We start from the raw sequence: 15,697 nt of genomic DNA on the forward strand, positions 1-15,697 counted from the left end.
AAGGACATGGCTACCTCTCCCTTAAGACTGCCTTCCCCTTCTCTTTCACCTGTACCATCACCACATCCTCCCAAACCACAGCATTCCCCAGCATCCTCTATCATGTGAAGTAGTGAAGTAGTGTGGCTCACTGGTTAGAGGCGGCAGACCCGAGAGCAGAGGACGGCCCGGGACCAGGGTTCGATTCCCGGCGCGGCAGGTTTCTGGACCAGGGTCAGCGGACTCGATAATTCTCTCGCCTCGGTGCCCACTCTGATCAGCGATCACACTCGGCAACTCTGAGCATTAGCTTGCCTCATCTTCACTAACGGCCCCACCAGACCGCCGGGGATGCCTGGTCTCACCCTGGAGATACCCATTAAGGGACCATCTCTCAGGGAAGCCAGGAAGGGTTTTGCAGCGGTCGAAGCGCCTTGGGACCCTCCGGGTAAGTAGTGCGCTATATAAATGCCTATACATATACATACATCATACCAGACAGGGATGATGATATGGGGGGTAACATACCTGATCCAGCCAGGCCTACCGGATCCCCAGACCCGTGGGATGATTATACCACCCCAGATGGCCCAAATGTCCCTCAGGATGACATATACCCCTCAAGGCCTTCCCCATCAGAAGACACTATAGGGTTTAACCCCATGCGCGCTACACGTTTTCCCGCTGTGCGCTGAGTTTTTAAAAAACCCGCGGTTCATGACGAGCTCAGCTCGTCATGAGCGTACGACAGTCGTAACTCATGACGAGCTGAGCTTGTCATGAGCGTCGAAGGGGTTAATGAATTAATTCACAGGGCCACACAATATCATGATGTAGACATACATACAGACCCTGTTGAGGAAGACTGCCTAATGGATACATTTGATAACGCACAAAGGTGCTCATCCATTTTACCGATGCTTAAAGGAGTGATCAGGCATGCCCCTGAAGTCTTCAAGGACCCAATCAGAACTCGGGTCATTAACCCTCGTAGAGAGAAAAAATATAAAGCTGCCCCCTCAGACCCAGCATACATTAAAGGTCCAGTACCAGTAGACTCACTTGTAGTTTCCAATGCACGCAAGAGAGCAAACTCACAAACATCAGGTGAGGCTGCACCACCAAATAAGGAGTCTTAGCTTCTTGACGCATCAGGGAAAAGAACAGCGTCTCAAGTAGCAAAAATGTGGCGTATCGCCAAAAAACAGGCATTACTAGCCAGATATCACAGGGCACATTACGATGAGCTAGAGTCATTAATGAGGCACCTCCCTGAAAGGTACAAGGATAGAACAAACAAAATTATCCAAGAGGGGAAAAACATCACAAACGCCTCTATTCGGTGTGCCCTCAATGCAGCAGATACTGCCTCTAGGGCAGTTAACACCAGCGTTTTACTATGCAGACACGCCTGGCTACTTATATCAGAGTTCAAACCTGAGGTACAAAGTGCCATTCTTAATTAACCCTCTGATGAGCAACACCTATTTGGACCCGAAGTAGATGTATCACTAGAGAAAATGAAAAAGGATAGACAACACCAAATCTATGGGAGCCCTGCAGTCGCAGTCTCCCAGACGTTCATTTCGTCGCTCATCCTATCGAGGTGCCACCAGGGGATATACTTAAGACACAGCTTCTACCTCGTACAAAGCCCCTACACAGTCTATTTACAGCAAAGGCTACCAAAGGGGTGGTTACAGGGGTAACAATAACAAAGGCAGAGGCAAAAATAACAACTCACGCTCTGCCTCTACCCCTGCCCAATGCCCTTCCCCTTCCCCGTCCAATTCCACTCCTGCCGGGGTAAGACTCCAACAATACCGGCCAGCCTGGGAAAGCATCACATCAGACAGGTGGGTCGCTCAAATAATTCAATCAGGTTATTGTCTGGAACTAACATTAACCCCCCCCCCCCCCCCCCCCCCCAATAATACCACCCAAGCAGCGTCCAATGTCGCAGGAACATTTAACATCGCTCAGACAGGAGGTATTATCCCTCCTGCAGAAAAATGCAATAGAAATAGTTCCAGAGCATCAGAAAAACAAAGGAGTATATTCCCTATATTTCCTAATCCAAAGTAGGACGGATCTCTAAGACCCATCCTAGACCTCAGACCTCTAAACATTTACATACAGTCGGATCATTTTCATATGGTCACACTCCAACAAGTCCTCCCATTACTGGTACTAAACGACTTCCTTGTCACTCTAGATCTCAAGGACGCCTACTTCCATATTCCCATCCACGCAGCGTACAGAAAATATCTCAGATTTCTGCTAGACGGGCCACACTACCAGTTCAAAGTGCTCCCATTCGGAGTCACAACAGCGCTAAGGGTGATTACCAAATGCCTAGCAGTAGTAGCAGCACACTTAAGAAGACAACATATTCATGTCTTCCCATATATGGACGACTGGCTCATAAAAGCCAGCTCACACAGCCAGTGTGTGCAACACACTCACGCTACTATTCAACTGCTTCACGACTTGGGATTCACGGTAAATCACGTCAAATCGCATCTGCAACCCTCGCACATACAACAGTATCTCGGCGCTACAATAAACACCTAACTAACACTAGCTTATCCCTCTTCAGCCAGGATAACAAGTGTACAAACTCTCCTAACAAAATTCAAACCGCAACACTCGCTACCAGCTCGAGTGTTCATGCAGCTCATAGGGATGATGGCATCTTGCATATTTGTATATTTGTAGTACCTCACGCAAGACTGCAAATGCGTCCACTTCAAGAGTGCCTAGCACGCCAATGGAACCAGGCGCAAGGTCAATTAACAGACCTAGTGTTGGTAGACGGTCGGACTCATCGTTCTCTGCAATGGGGAACACCAAAAACCTTTTCAAAGGGCTACCGTTTCAAGAGCCAGTTTCTCAAATAGTCATGACAGCGGACGCATGGCTCTCCGGCTGGGGAGCCCATCTACTGCATCACACCATGCAAGGCAGATGGACACCACAACAAAAGCTACTCCACAAAAACCACTTACAGTTACTAGCTGTGTTTCTAGCTCTGAAAGCATTTCAAACTCAAGTGTCAGGCAAAGCTGCCTTAGTCCGCACAGACAATGACAGCTATGTACTACATAAACAAACAAGGGGGGACACACTCTTTGCAGCTCTCTCAGTTAGCACAGCAGATATGGAGATGGGCTATACTGCTAAAGATTTCCTCTTAGCCCAACACGTCCCAGAAGTACAAAACACTATCGCAGATCTGCTAAGTCGACAAACACAGCAGATCCACGAGTGGGAACTTTATCCGCAAGTTCTTCATCCGTTCTTCCAAATGTGGGGACAACCTCAGAAAGACCTCTTTGCCACCCACGAAAACGCAAAATGCCCAAGCTTTGCCGCCAGATACCTACACCCATCGTCCAAAGGCAATGCGATATGGATGAACTGGTAAAAACTATTTGCGTACGCTTTTCCTTCTCTCCCACTACTTCTGTTAGTGGTACGCAAACTACAACAACATTTCCTGACGCTCATTCTAGTTGCTCCAACTTGGGCCAGACAACCGTGGTACACCATGCTGTTGCAAATGTCTGTAGTACCACACCAAAACCTAAACATATCTCCACACCTATTAACACAGAACCATGGAGAGATCAGACACCCGGACCCAGCTCAGCTCAACCTAGCTATCTGGCTCCTGCGGTCATAGAGTTTGGTTACCTCAACCTTCCTCCAGAATGCATGAACATCATTAAAGAAGCTAGACGTCGAAGTGGGATGTACGGGGGGGTTTGAAATTCTGAATTCTAAGAAATTGATTGCACCGATATTGGCAGTTTTGTGGTTTAAAGTTTGTTTTTATTGTTTTTTTCATGCATCAGGTGACTAAGACAAGACGTACCACCTTAATGTCTTCTGGTAAGCAGGGATTATGGCTCAGCTGGAATGTCAATGGGCTGGGAGATAAGATAAAGCGTGGGATGGTCAACCAGTTGATCAGGAGACATGCACCAGACATAGTTTTGTTACAAGAGACGCATCTTGTTGGGAATCTATGTATGGCATTGCATAGGGGAGGGTATAAACTGGTGGCACATGCTGGATTTACCTCGGGATCCAGAGGAGTGGGGATATTAATGAGAAATTCCTTCCCGCTGACAATTCAAGCCACTTGGACAGACAGCCGTGGCAGGTATGTCGGGATCTCTGGGTTGTGGAGGGAAGAACGGTGACCTTATAGTCTGTATATGTTCCACCAGCCCTCCAGACTGAAACCTTTCGCGATCTGTCTAGAATTTTCCTATACTTGCCCCTTGGAGTATTGATTGTGGTGGGTGATTTTAATGCTGTGATGAATGGTGAAATGGACAGAATACCTCCCCGAGTTTTGCCGTCGTCTTGCCGATGGTTGTCAGATTTTGTGGAGACCACTAGTTTGATAGACGGGTGGAGACTGAGAAACCCGCTAGACACATATTACACTCACTCCTCGGCCGCTCATGGTTCCCTCTCCAGAATAGACTATGTCCTGGTGCCGATGTCGCAGATAGCCGGAGTCAGAGATGTGCGACACCTGGGCAGAGGGATCTCTGATCACTCGCCGGTCTGGTTACGCATAGAGGTGGGACATAGGAATGTCAGTAGAGTTGTCCCCATAAACCCATGGCAGTTAAAGTATCCTTCTATGAGGAAGGAGGTCAGTCGGGCCACAGATAGCTACTTCCACAATAATGTGGGAACAGTGGAGTCAAAGTGCACCCTTTGGGAGGCATACAAAACAGTAATTAGAGGAGAGGCACTATCACTGATCTCCGGAAAGAAGAAAAAAGGTTGCGAAGAAGTGGATAGAGTAGAGGCAGAGTTGGCGACACTGGAGGGGTAGGAGTCGAAGACTAGGACTCCGGAAAGGGGACACCGACTGAAACTCCTCCGGGATGAGTTTAGGAACCTGGCAAGGGAGAGGGCTAAGGCGCAGCATGCAGACACTCAGAGTAGGATTTACGAGCATGGTGATAAGGCTGGGAAGTTGATTGCGTGGCTAGAAAGAGGTGAGAGGTCGACCCGATTGGTGCATGAGTTACACTCGAAAGAGAGGTAAAATCACAGATCCGCTCGAAATAGTAGAGGAGTTCTCCTCCTACTATAGCCTAGTTTACACAGCAGCAAATACATACACAGAGACCGAGAATGTAGACATGTTGCGGGATATCCTTATGCCGACACTATCAGAGGAAGACCGGCAATTCCTAGATTCTCCCCTCACTAATGGCGAGGTGGCGCAGGCGATCAGGGGAGTAAACTCCGGGAAGGCCACCAGCCCAAACGGAATCCCCGTAGACCTGTATAAACTGAATGCCAACAAATTGGCATCTTTTCTGCGAGAGGTGTTTCTTGAGAGCAAGGAAGAAGGTCGACTTCCTTATGATCAGCGTATAGCCAATATAGTGGTCATTCATAAAGAGGGTAAGCCTCGATGGGAGTGTTCCTCCTACCGACGAATGTCACTGCTAAATGCAGAGCCCAAAATACTGGCAAAATTATTGGCTACCAGACTGGTTAAGGTCATTACGGCCTTGATCGTCCCAGACCAGTCTGGATTGATGCCCCGCCGTAACACGGCGCTAAACATACGGAGACTGCAAGGGATTTTGGCCACTGCATCATACATACATGAGCCAGCGGTTCTCTTGTCGTTAAATGCCACCATGGCCTTTCATAGAGTCGAATGGCCTTATTTGTTTGCAGCTTTTAGTAAAATGGGCTTTGGTCCGGAATTTATTGGGTGGGTCCGCCTCTTATATTCATGCCCCCTTGCTAGAGTTGTGGTGAACAATCACAGGTCCGCAGATTTCCCTCTGGGACGTGGCACGAGACAGGGATGCCCTCTGTCCCTGTTACTGTTTGCACTGGCGCTTGAGCCACTGGTGGCGTGGGTGCGATGGGACCGGACAGTTAGAGGATTAAGATGGAGGCCAGACTGGGAGGACAAAATATCATTATACGCAGATGATATTCTGTTTTATTTTACCACTCCCCGGGAATCACTGATTAATTTCCTAGACATCCTTGCTATATTCGGGAGGTACTCGGGCTTTGCCATTAATTGGATGAAATCGGTCCTCTTTGTACTTAGCGGTGACCCGCCCGACGTCCCGAGCTACTGTCCCCTCCGGATAGAGCCGACGGCTTTAGATATCTGCGAATTTTTATGACCATGGACCCGAAGCTGCGACACGACAATAATCTGGGCCCCCCGTTGGCTCGGCTCCGCCCAGATGTGGAGAGATGGAGGGAGTTGCCGTCTCCTTGCTGGGACGCGCCACTCTGTTTAAAATGATGGCGCTTCCCCGGTTCTTGTACGCGCTTCAGAATGCTATGGATCCGGTGCCTCCCTCTTATTTCAAGGATATAGAGTCTCTTCAGAGACGGCTCCTCTGGGAGGGAAGACCACGTTTTGCATTTTCCAAACTCACTTTGCCCTGGTATGACGGGGGAATTGGTTTGCCTGATCTCCGTAAATACTACTGGGCCTCCCAACTAGCGACGATTAATCATGCGATTTATGGATCACCCCTGGACCCCGGATACGCAATGGACCGGGGCCAGATGCCAGGACATGACTATATGAGAGCCCTCTACGCCAGACCGGGTAAGATCTCCCTCATTGGACCGACTGCACAAGCGGTTCGGGTGTGGCACGTGGCTAACCGCCATCTCAGTTGGATGGGAGGATCACACAGGCCACTCCTTTGTGGAGCTCTGAGGACTTAGGCAATTTGTGGAGAACAAAGGGCTTTGACCGGTGGGACCTCATCAGGATTTCACGGGTCAAAGATGTGTGGGGAAAGATGGTATCCTCACATTTGAGGCCCTGCAAAACAGTTATCAGCTAAGTGAGAGCGAGAGATACAGGTACCTTCAGATAAGACATGCCCTACTGACAAATATTCCCCTGGGCACTACGCCTCCTGAGGCTTCCCCACTGGAAGATAGAGTGCTGGATGGACATTTCCCCACTAAAACTGTCTCACTGATTTACAGAAAACTGATTAATTACATGGTGGATCCCCTAGCAGCACTTAGAGAGCAATGGAGTGCAGACGGCTTAGTTATCGATGATGAGGATTGGAAAGAGGCGGTGTCTTCCCCTAAAACAGTGGCTATCCAAATGAGGTTACGGCTAGTGCAATTGAAAATTCTGCACCGATCCTATGTGACGGGACCTAGATTGGTGCGGATGGGCTTGGCTGAAGATGGGAGGTGTAGGAGAGGATATGGAGAGACTGGAACGTTTATGCACGTATTGTGGCACTGTTTGGAGACACAGCTCTATTGGGTCAAGATCCACGAGAAGTTCCGGGAGGTACAGATGGAGACTCGACGTTGTATTTTGAATGTCTGGGAGCTCTCGGACCTCACAACACACGGGAAACAATGGGTGACACTGGCATGTATGATCGCCAAACGTAACATCGCGCAACTATGGGGTGCTACTCAAGCGCCTCAACTTGGGAAATGGATGGAAGACCTTGACTGGAATATGTTCAGAGAGAGGTCGGTTTATGTGGCTAGGGTTTGCCCTGGGAAATGGGGGGAAATCTGGGGCGCCTGGAATAGTTACAGAGGTAATAACTGTGCCCCTCCAACTGTGCAAAATGATTCTGTAGCGCTGGAGTCTCCATGATCCTCAAGAAAATTCGGTATATGCATTGTGATGGTTGGTAATGTACAAGTGATTATTGAACGGTTATTAATGGTCGCCTGATGCTTATTATTTATTTTTGTTTGACAATAAAAAGATTTCTTTTTAAAAAGAAGCCAGACGTCCCACTACTAGAGCATGTTATGCTGCTAAGTGGAAACACTTTGTCATATATTGCCAAAACAACCAAATAAATCCCTTAGACGTGTCTATTCAACACATCATAGGATATCTATTACACCTTCAAAAGTGTAATTTGGCCTATACGTCTATCAGACTACACCTTGCTGCCATTGCAGCATACTTACAAAATAGACAACATCTATCTCTTTTTAGAGTACTAGCTATTAAAGCCTTCTTGGTAGGACTCAAAAGAATAATTCCTCCCAGAACGCCACCGGTACCAGTGTGGAACCTGAACATTGTTCTTACAAGGTTAATGGGTCCTCCCTTCGAACCATTACATAAATGTGAATTGCAATTCCTAACCTATAAAGTATCTTTCCTAGTATCAATTACTTCTCTCAGAAGGGTTAGTGAACTACAAGCATTTACCATTCAAGAACCTTTTTTGCAAATGCATCATAACAAAGTGGTTCTACGTACTAATCTTAAATTCCTTCCTAAAGTCATTTCACCATTCCATCTAAATCAATCAGTTGCGCTGCCCGTGTGTTTCTCGCAGCCTCAAACAGTCGCAGAAAGAGCTCTACACACCTTAGATGTCAAAAGAGCACTGCTGTACTATATCAAAAGGACACAAACTTTTCGTAAAACAAAACAACTTTTTGTGTCTTTTTCACCGCCACATAAAAGCAACCCCATATCAAAATCAGGGATCGCCAGATGGATTGTTAAATGCATACAAATATGTTACCAAAAACCAAAACGTACGTTAACAATTCCTCCAAAAGTCCACTCAACAAAAAAGATAGGGGCTTCAATGGCATTCTTAGGGAACATTCCCTTAGATGACATATGCAGAGCAGCTACATGGCTTACACCGCACACATTCACAAAGCATTACTGTGTAGATTTGCAAACTAAACAACAAGCCACTGTGGGCCAGGCTGTACTAAAAACACTTTTTCAAACAACTGCAACAGATACTGGTGGTCGCCGCTAAGTGTGGGTACTGCTATACAATCTATGCATAGTGTGTAATCTGCAGCTCATATGCCTCGAACGGAAAATGCTACTTACCAGTATGCATCTGTTCTTGGCATGTAGAGCTGTAGAGTTACACACGACCACCCGCCTCCCCAGCTACCTTTATCCGTTCCAGTATTATCTTAATTAGATACAAATCACATGGACATCACTACCTCTTGTACAGCTCCATCACTTCCCTAATGGCGAAAAACAATCTAGGGATGAAGCCGATGTCCATGCGCAGTATCATCCAAAGGAGGAGTCACCTATCCAGTGACTTCCAAAGGCTTTTCTACAACAAAACAAACTGCAAACATCTGGACCCAACACTAGGTGGCCATCTATGCATAGTGTGTAACTCTGCAGCTCTACATGCCTAGAACAGATGCATATTGGTAAGTAGCATTTTCCTTACCCATCTTGCCCTTGTTTACTGCACGACTCGTCATCCTCGCTCCCGTGTTCTCCTTCTCTCCTCTCCAGGCTGCAACCTGCACCCCAGGTATCTCGGTTAACCAATCCTGGCCCTCTCTCATCCTGTTAACCTGCATGAGAGAAACGCCTGGATTGGAGGGAGTGGCCTCCCTCAGCGCTCTCAAGGCCACTGGAGGCCTGTGCTTGCTCTCAACCCACCTGTCTAAGTTAGCTAGGTTAGAGAGTTTCAAAGTGCGCATGTCTGGCTGGCTGTCGCAAGACAGCCGACCAAAGTGACATGCTCACTTTAAACTTAAGTGCACAGCCCACTCCCTGCTCCTGCTACTCAGCAGCAATGGACTGCCCGGTGCTGACAGTCTGCTCTGGATGGGTTGGTTTAAAATCAAATAATGATAAATAATTTTATTTTTCATAATAAATTTAATTTATTACCATATTGCAATTTTATTTATCATCTCTGGGGCTTTTCTTGGGGCGTTTTAGTAGTGGAGCGACACTCCTCCACTCTAAAGAGGAGCTGCTCCTAGTGCCTGGCTTCTGAGACTGTGGCTAAAAGCTCCTAGTCCCTGATTACGAGTTTGGCGGACGGGTTACTCCATCAAAAACGTGACAGATATCCCACTCCATCACAAATCTGACAGATAATACGAGTTCCATTGTATCCAATGGACTATAATAAAACTTGTAATCTGGCATATGGGATATCTGTCACGTATGTGATGGAATAACCTGTCTGCCAAACTCGTAATTGGGATCTTAGTGTTCGTTGTCTGAGTTTGGGTGGGGAATATATCACACATATCCTACCGCCACTTCCCTGATTACATGACTTTAAGTTTAAGATGAGAAGACCAAAGAATGTACTTCTTTAGTGTGAACATATGTGATGCTTGATGTCCAGAAAACAGCGAACACATATGGTTCAGGTGTTTCCATTCTCACTTATGCATAAAAACAATGTACCTGCTTTTGTTGCAGGACAAGGTGTTTCATTCCAGGCTTTTACACCTCAGTTTATAGCATGCTTTATGAGCTAAAAGCATTTTGTAAAAATATATTTTTTTTCACTTAGTAATGTTTGGTCATTTGCTAGTAGCAGGGTTGTGCAGGTTGGTGGCTTGGAGTGTTAAAGCAGACAGTACAGTAATGAAGAAAAATTGGAAATGGAATCATTTTTTTTATTTATTTCTTTACAATCCCCACCTTTTAAACTAATCGAATGCATGATGTAGTCTCTTAAAATAAAAGGTCATTTTTGGTTGTAATACATTTTGATGAGTGTAATCAAATAGGAGGTTTTGCAATTTTATATGCAGCCTTGTGTTTAATAAAATCTAGATTTTCTCTGTAAGCCTACTAAATACCTTGTTTTAATAAGATATTTTGCAGAATTGACCACACTAGGACTTTATTTTTCTTCCCAGGTCCATCAAGCTGGCCTGACCTGTGATTTTTCTGAACTTCCTCACCATGTGAGCTCAGAGCCAGAGATTGATGGCCTTGTACGAGCTGTGAAGCGTATGCTAAAGAATTTGCCCAAGCCAACTCTTGTGACAATAGCCCGGTAAGAAAGATGCATTATTTCACCTTGCTATGAGTCCAGAATATTAGCAGTGTAAAGTTCTGGTGACCACAATATTGGAAGAAATGAGAATACCGTGACACAAAGTCAAGGGAAATAGAATCTCACTTAAGAATCACAAAAGCAAGGGCACGCAATTCTTAAAGAAGGTGTTGCAATACTGCAAGCTGCCCCTCCTATTTATAATTGGACCTATGGCCACTGGGGCTTTTAGGCTCATCTTCTCAGTTGCAGATGTTATGCATTTGGATCTCTAGCCAAAAAAACAAAAGAGATTGTTTTAGGATCCATGAAATGTACAAATGTATACAAAGCAAATTTGCTTATCGTTCTATTTTGTGCACTGATTTCCTGCTTCTAGTACGTTTTGTACTTGCATGATGGTTTGACGTTTAATTGAGCTTTTCTGTGCATTCTCTTGCTTTGTGATTCTTGCATTTCTTGGAGTGCTTGCCTTGTACGGTTTTTTACATTCATTTTCTGCCACTATATTAACTCAACACATTTTTGGTTTTAACCCACTGTTTGATAACTAGTGTTCCAACAAACCAAATTGTATCTGTTCTGTTCCAGAAGGCTGCATGAATTCCCTCAACTCAAGCAGTCCGTGCAGTCAGACTACCCAAACCTACACAGTTTGTCCCTTGTTAGATATGTACATTCGAGATATGTCAGTGGAATCAACCTATATTGACTAGCAATGACGACTTCCTAGGCAGCTATTAATGCAGCATGCCACCTCTTCTCAAAGCGCTGACCCACATTCTCTTCCCATGCCTTCCTGAGGTTATCAAATGTATAAGGGGTATGGTGTATCAGAGAATGATAAAGTTTCAAGATTTTCTCAACCCACAGCCCCCATCAATTGGTGGGCTTCCAGACGGTTGTGGTCCTGTTTCTAATGCATCGGTATAATGCATGTCCGAGTTGTAAAAATCTAAAGACCTGATATTTTTGCATACTGTAGTTCCTTTATAAATTGTCAAAGGAGCACATGAATGTACCTGACTTTTCTCTGTTTTGTTATACCGATATTGTCCAACTCCTGGAGTCCCCCAAGGAAGCTAACTTCCTGCTGAAGAGTTCCAGTCCATAAAAGGGTGTTCGAGGCATATGAGCTGCAGATCGTACACTATGCATTAGATAGCCACCTGGTGTTGGGCTCGGATGATTGCAGGTTGTTGTCTTCTTGGAGAAGTCTTTGTAGTCACGATATAGTGACTCCTCCCTTGGACAATACTGCGCATGGGCATCGGCTCCATCCTTAGATTGTTTTTTTCCGCCACTGGGTTCGGATAAAAGTTTCTCCGCTCCGGCTAGAAAAACTTTTTCAGCAACTTCGAAGCGCAAAAACTTCCTATAACTAATATCGACATTGAATACAACTTTCGACGACATCGACTCGATTCCGGTTCATCGACGCGGGCCGATGGGCTATCGACGTTGTGCCGCCTACACCACATGGAAAGAACTCCGTTCAAGAAATGCGCAGTATTCCGAGCAAAATTTCCACATAGCGATCATCACGAGGTTTGCAACCTCTGTCTATCACCGGATCACGACGAGTCGACCTGCACAGCTTGTGCATCCTTCCGATCGAAAAAGACCATCCGGGATCGGAGGGCCCGTCGACACGAAATGAGGAGATCAGCCCTAGCACCGGAGGATATCTTCGACGACGAGGTTCCGCTCGTTCCGGAAGAAAATTCGCTTGATCTCCAGATTATACCAGAGGCAGAGGACTCAGATGACTTGATTCTATCACGTCAACCCGTGAGTACTTCTGCCCCTGCACCACATGCACTGCCCAAGCTAAAGGCGAAGGTCAGCACTCTGCCCAAGGGGCCCAGTCGAGACCAAGTACTTCCTCCTAAAGCCCAGCCTTCGAGCTCGGCTCCGAGGAAAACAACTATGCCTTCAGGTGCTTCGGCACCGAGCAAGCCACACATGCCGATACCACCACCTCCATCGGCACCGAAACACAAAGATCCTTCGACACCCAGGCCGAAAGACCCGTCGGCACTAAAACCGAAAGAGCCTTCGGCACTGAAGGCGAAAGATCCTTCGGCGCCGAAAAAAGCTCCGGCTCTGAAGCTGTCCACTTCCAAACCTAAAGAGGGAAAGCCAGCACCCGACGCCACAAAGCCGACGAGGCCAGCTTCCACTCCGAAGACTCCCGCTTCAGTGCCAACACCCACAAAGCCTGATTCCAAGGTTCCTAAGCCCTCGGACACGCCTGCCAAGCCGAAAACAACACCTTCGGCACAGAGAACTTTGCCACAGGACGCTGTAACACCTCCCAAGGCAAAACGTCAAAAACAACCTCTGTCGGAACCGAAAAAGTTGACGCCAAAGAAGGTTGTAGAGGAAGAAGAACTGTTTAGACCAGATCCTAAACAAAAGAAGATCTACATAAACCCAAAGACTGGACATGTAGGTGCTATACCTCATAAAAATAGACTTGCAGAAACACCACCTCCATCTGTGGTTCCTGCCAAGAAGAAGGATGGTGCAACTTCTCCTATGCACCCTCCCTCTCCAGTATCTCCTTCCTCTCCTGTCCCTCCTTACATATCACCTTAAATCTCTCCTGCACCATCACATTCACCTCAAACTGATGAGGAGTATGACTTAGGTGGTGGGGAGGACCCACATGCGGACCCAAATAAATATCCTCTAGATGAGGATGTCTATACTTTTCCACCACATAATGTGCCTAATATCCCTGATCCACAGGTATACCCGTCAAAGCCTTCTCCTCCAAACAGCATTGGTTTTAATCACCTCTTACACAGAGCTGCTCTTTACCACAATGTCACAATGCATTCTGATGACATCGAAGAGGATTTTCTGTTAGATACATTTGAGCCATCACACAGATCTACTCAAATTCTTCCCATGATCAAAGGAGTCATTAAGCATGCCCCAGAAATATTCAAAGATCCTGTACGCACTAGGGTACTAAATCCAAGAATAGAAAAGAAATATATGCCTGCACCCGCTGATCAAACCTATATTAAAGGACACCCTCCATTAGACTCTTTAGAAGTGTCCAATGCGAGAAAACAAGCGAATTCACAGACTTCTAATGAATCACCCCCACCTGACAAGGAATCCAAAGTTATTGATGCGTCAGGTAAAAGAATAGCGGCCTAAGCTACAAATATATGGCGCATGGCAAATACGCAAGCCCTTCTATCACGTTATGACAGGGCTCATTACGACCAATTAGAGACACTACTACAACACCTTCCAGATCAATATGAGATCAGGCAACAGAGCTCATACAGGAAGGCAAATTAATTTCAAATACATCAATAAAATGTGCCCTACATGTCGCAGACACAGCTGCTAGAGCCGTAAATACTAGTGTTATACTAAGAAGACATGCGTGGTTGCGCATTTCAGGGTTCAAACAAGAGGTGCAAACCACTATCCTGAACCAGCCTTTTAACCAAAACCAAATATTTGGCCCAGAAGTAGACACTACACTGGAGAAAATTAAAAAAGACACAGACATTGCAAAGTCAATGGGAGCTCTACAGTCCACACAGACTAGAGGTTCTTTTCGTCGCTCCTTTTATAGAGGAGGCTCCAAACAAACTGGAGCAGACACAACAACATCTTTCAAAACACAAACATCCTCTAACAAAGGATATTTTAGAGGAGGATACAGGGGCAATAATAACAAGGGAAGAGGAGGCGGTAACAACAGCAATCACTCCTCCTCCACAACTAAACAGTGACTTCCCTCTGCTCCCCCAACAGCATTCCACTCCTGTGGGGGGCAGATTAACACAGTTCCTGCCTGTCTGGAACTCCATCACTACGGACAGGTGGGTGAGACAGATTATCCAACATGGCTACTGCCTAGAACTCACAGCAACCCCCCCAAATATACCACCCAGGCAGCGTCCTATGTCTATAGATCACCTGACTCTGCTTCAACAAGAAGTTATAACACTTCTACAAAAAGATGCTATTCAGCTAGTCCCATTAGAGGAACAAAGGACAGGGATTTACTCGCTGTATTTTCTAATTCCCAAAAAGGACGGGACACTGAGACCAATTCTCAACTCCAGGCCCTTCAATTATTATATACAATCTGATCATTTTCATATGATCACTCTGCAACAAGTGCTCCCACTACTGCAACAAGGCGATTTCCTTTCAACACTTGACCTAAAGGACGCCTATTTTCACATCCCAATACATCCTGCTCACAGGAAGTACTTACGGTTTGTAATACAAGGACAACACTATCAGTTCAAAGTCCTTCCATTTGGTGTCACAACAGCACCAAGGGTGTTCACAAAGTGCTTAGCAGTAGTAGCAGCACATCTCAGAAGACAACAGATACACGTCTTTCCTTATCTGGACGATTGGCTCATAAAAGCCAAGTCATTCCACCAATGTGTACAACACACTCAGCAGACAATTCAACTGTTGCACAGCTTAGGGTTTACGATCAACTACACAAAGTCGCACCTAGAGCCTTCGCACATGCATCAGTATCTAGGAGCTACCATAAACACATCTATTGCTCTAGCGTATCCCAGTCCAGCCAGGATACTGAGCATTCAAGCCTTAGACTCCACTTTCCAACACCAACAGTCTCTCCAAGCAAGAGTGTTCATGAGGTTAATAGGCATGATGGCATTGTGCATCTTCATAGTACCACATGCAAGACTACAAATGCGTCCATTACAAGAATGCCTGGCACAACAGTGGAATCAGGCTTAGGGTCAGCTCACAGACCTGGTGTTGGTAAACAGCCATACGCATCGCTTTCTGCAATGGTGGAACACCAAAAACTTGACGAGAGGACGGCCGATCCTCGAGCCTGTTCCACAGATAGTGCTCACAACAGA

The 15,697-nt window shown here is 46.2% G+C and overlaps 1 protein-coding gene across 3 annotated transcripts in view; it reads left to right on the forward strand.

Moving 5' to 3' along the window:
• C4_1H5orf22 (chromosome 4_1 C5orf22 homolog) overlaps positions 1 to 15,697 on the forward strand; it is a 520,226-nt gene that overhangs the window by 459,601 nt on the left and 44,928 nt on the right. For all 3 annotated transcript variants that reach the window (XM_086965124.1, XM_086965125.1, XM_086965126.1), the window contains one exon: positions 10,669 to 10,808. In XM_086965124.1, the coding sequence (XP_086821250.1) occupies positions 10,669 to 10,808 (140 nt within the window). The remainder of the gene's footprint in view (positions 1 to 10,668; positions 10,809 to 15,697) is intronic.

The sequence above is a fragment of the Lissotriton vulgaris genome, chromosome 4_1 (assembly GCF_964263255.1).
Source record: "Lissotriton vulgaris chromosome 4_1, aLisVul1.2, whole genome shotgun sequence".
Lineage (NCBI taxonomy): Eukaryota > Metazoa > Chordata > Amphibia > Caudata > Salamandridae > Lissotriton > Lissotriton vulgaris.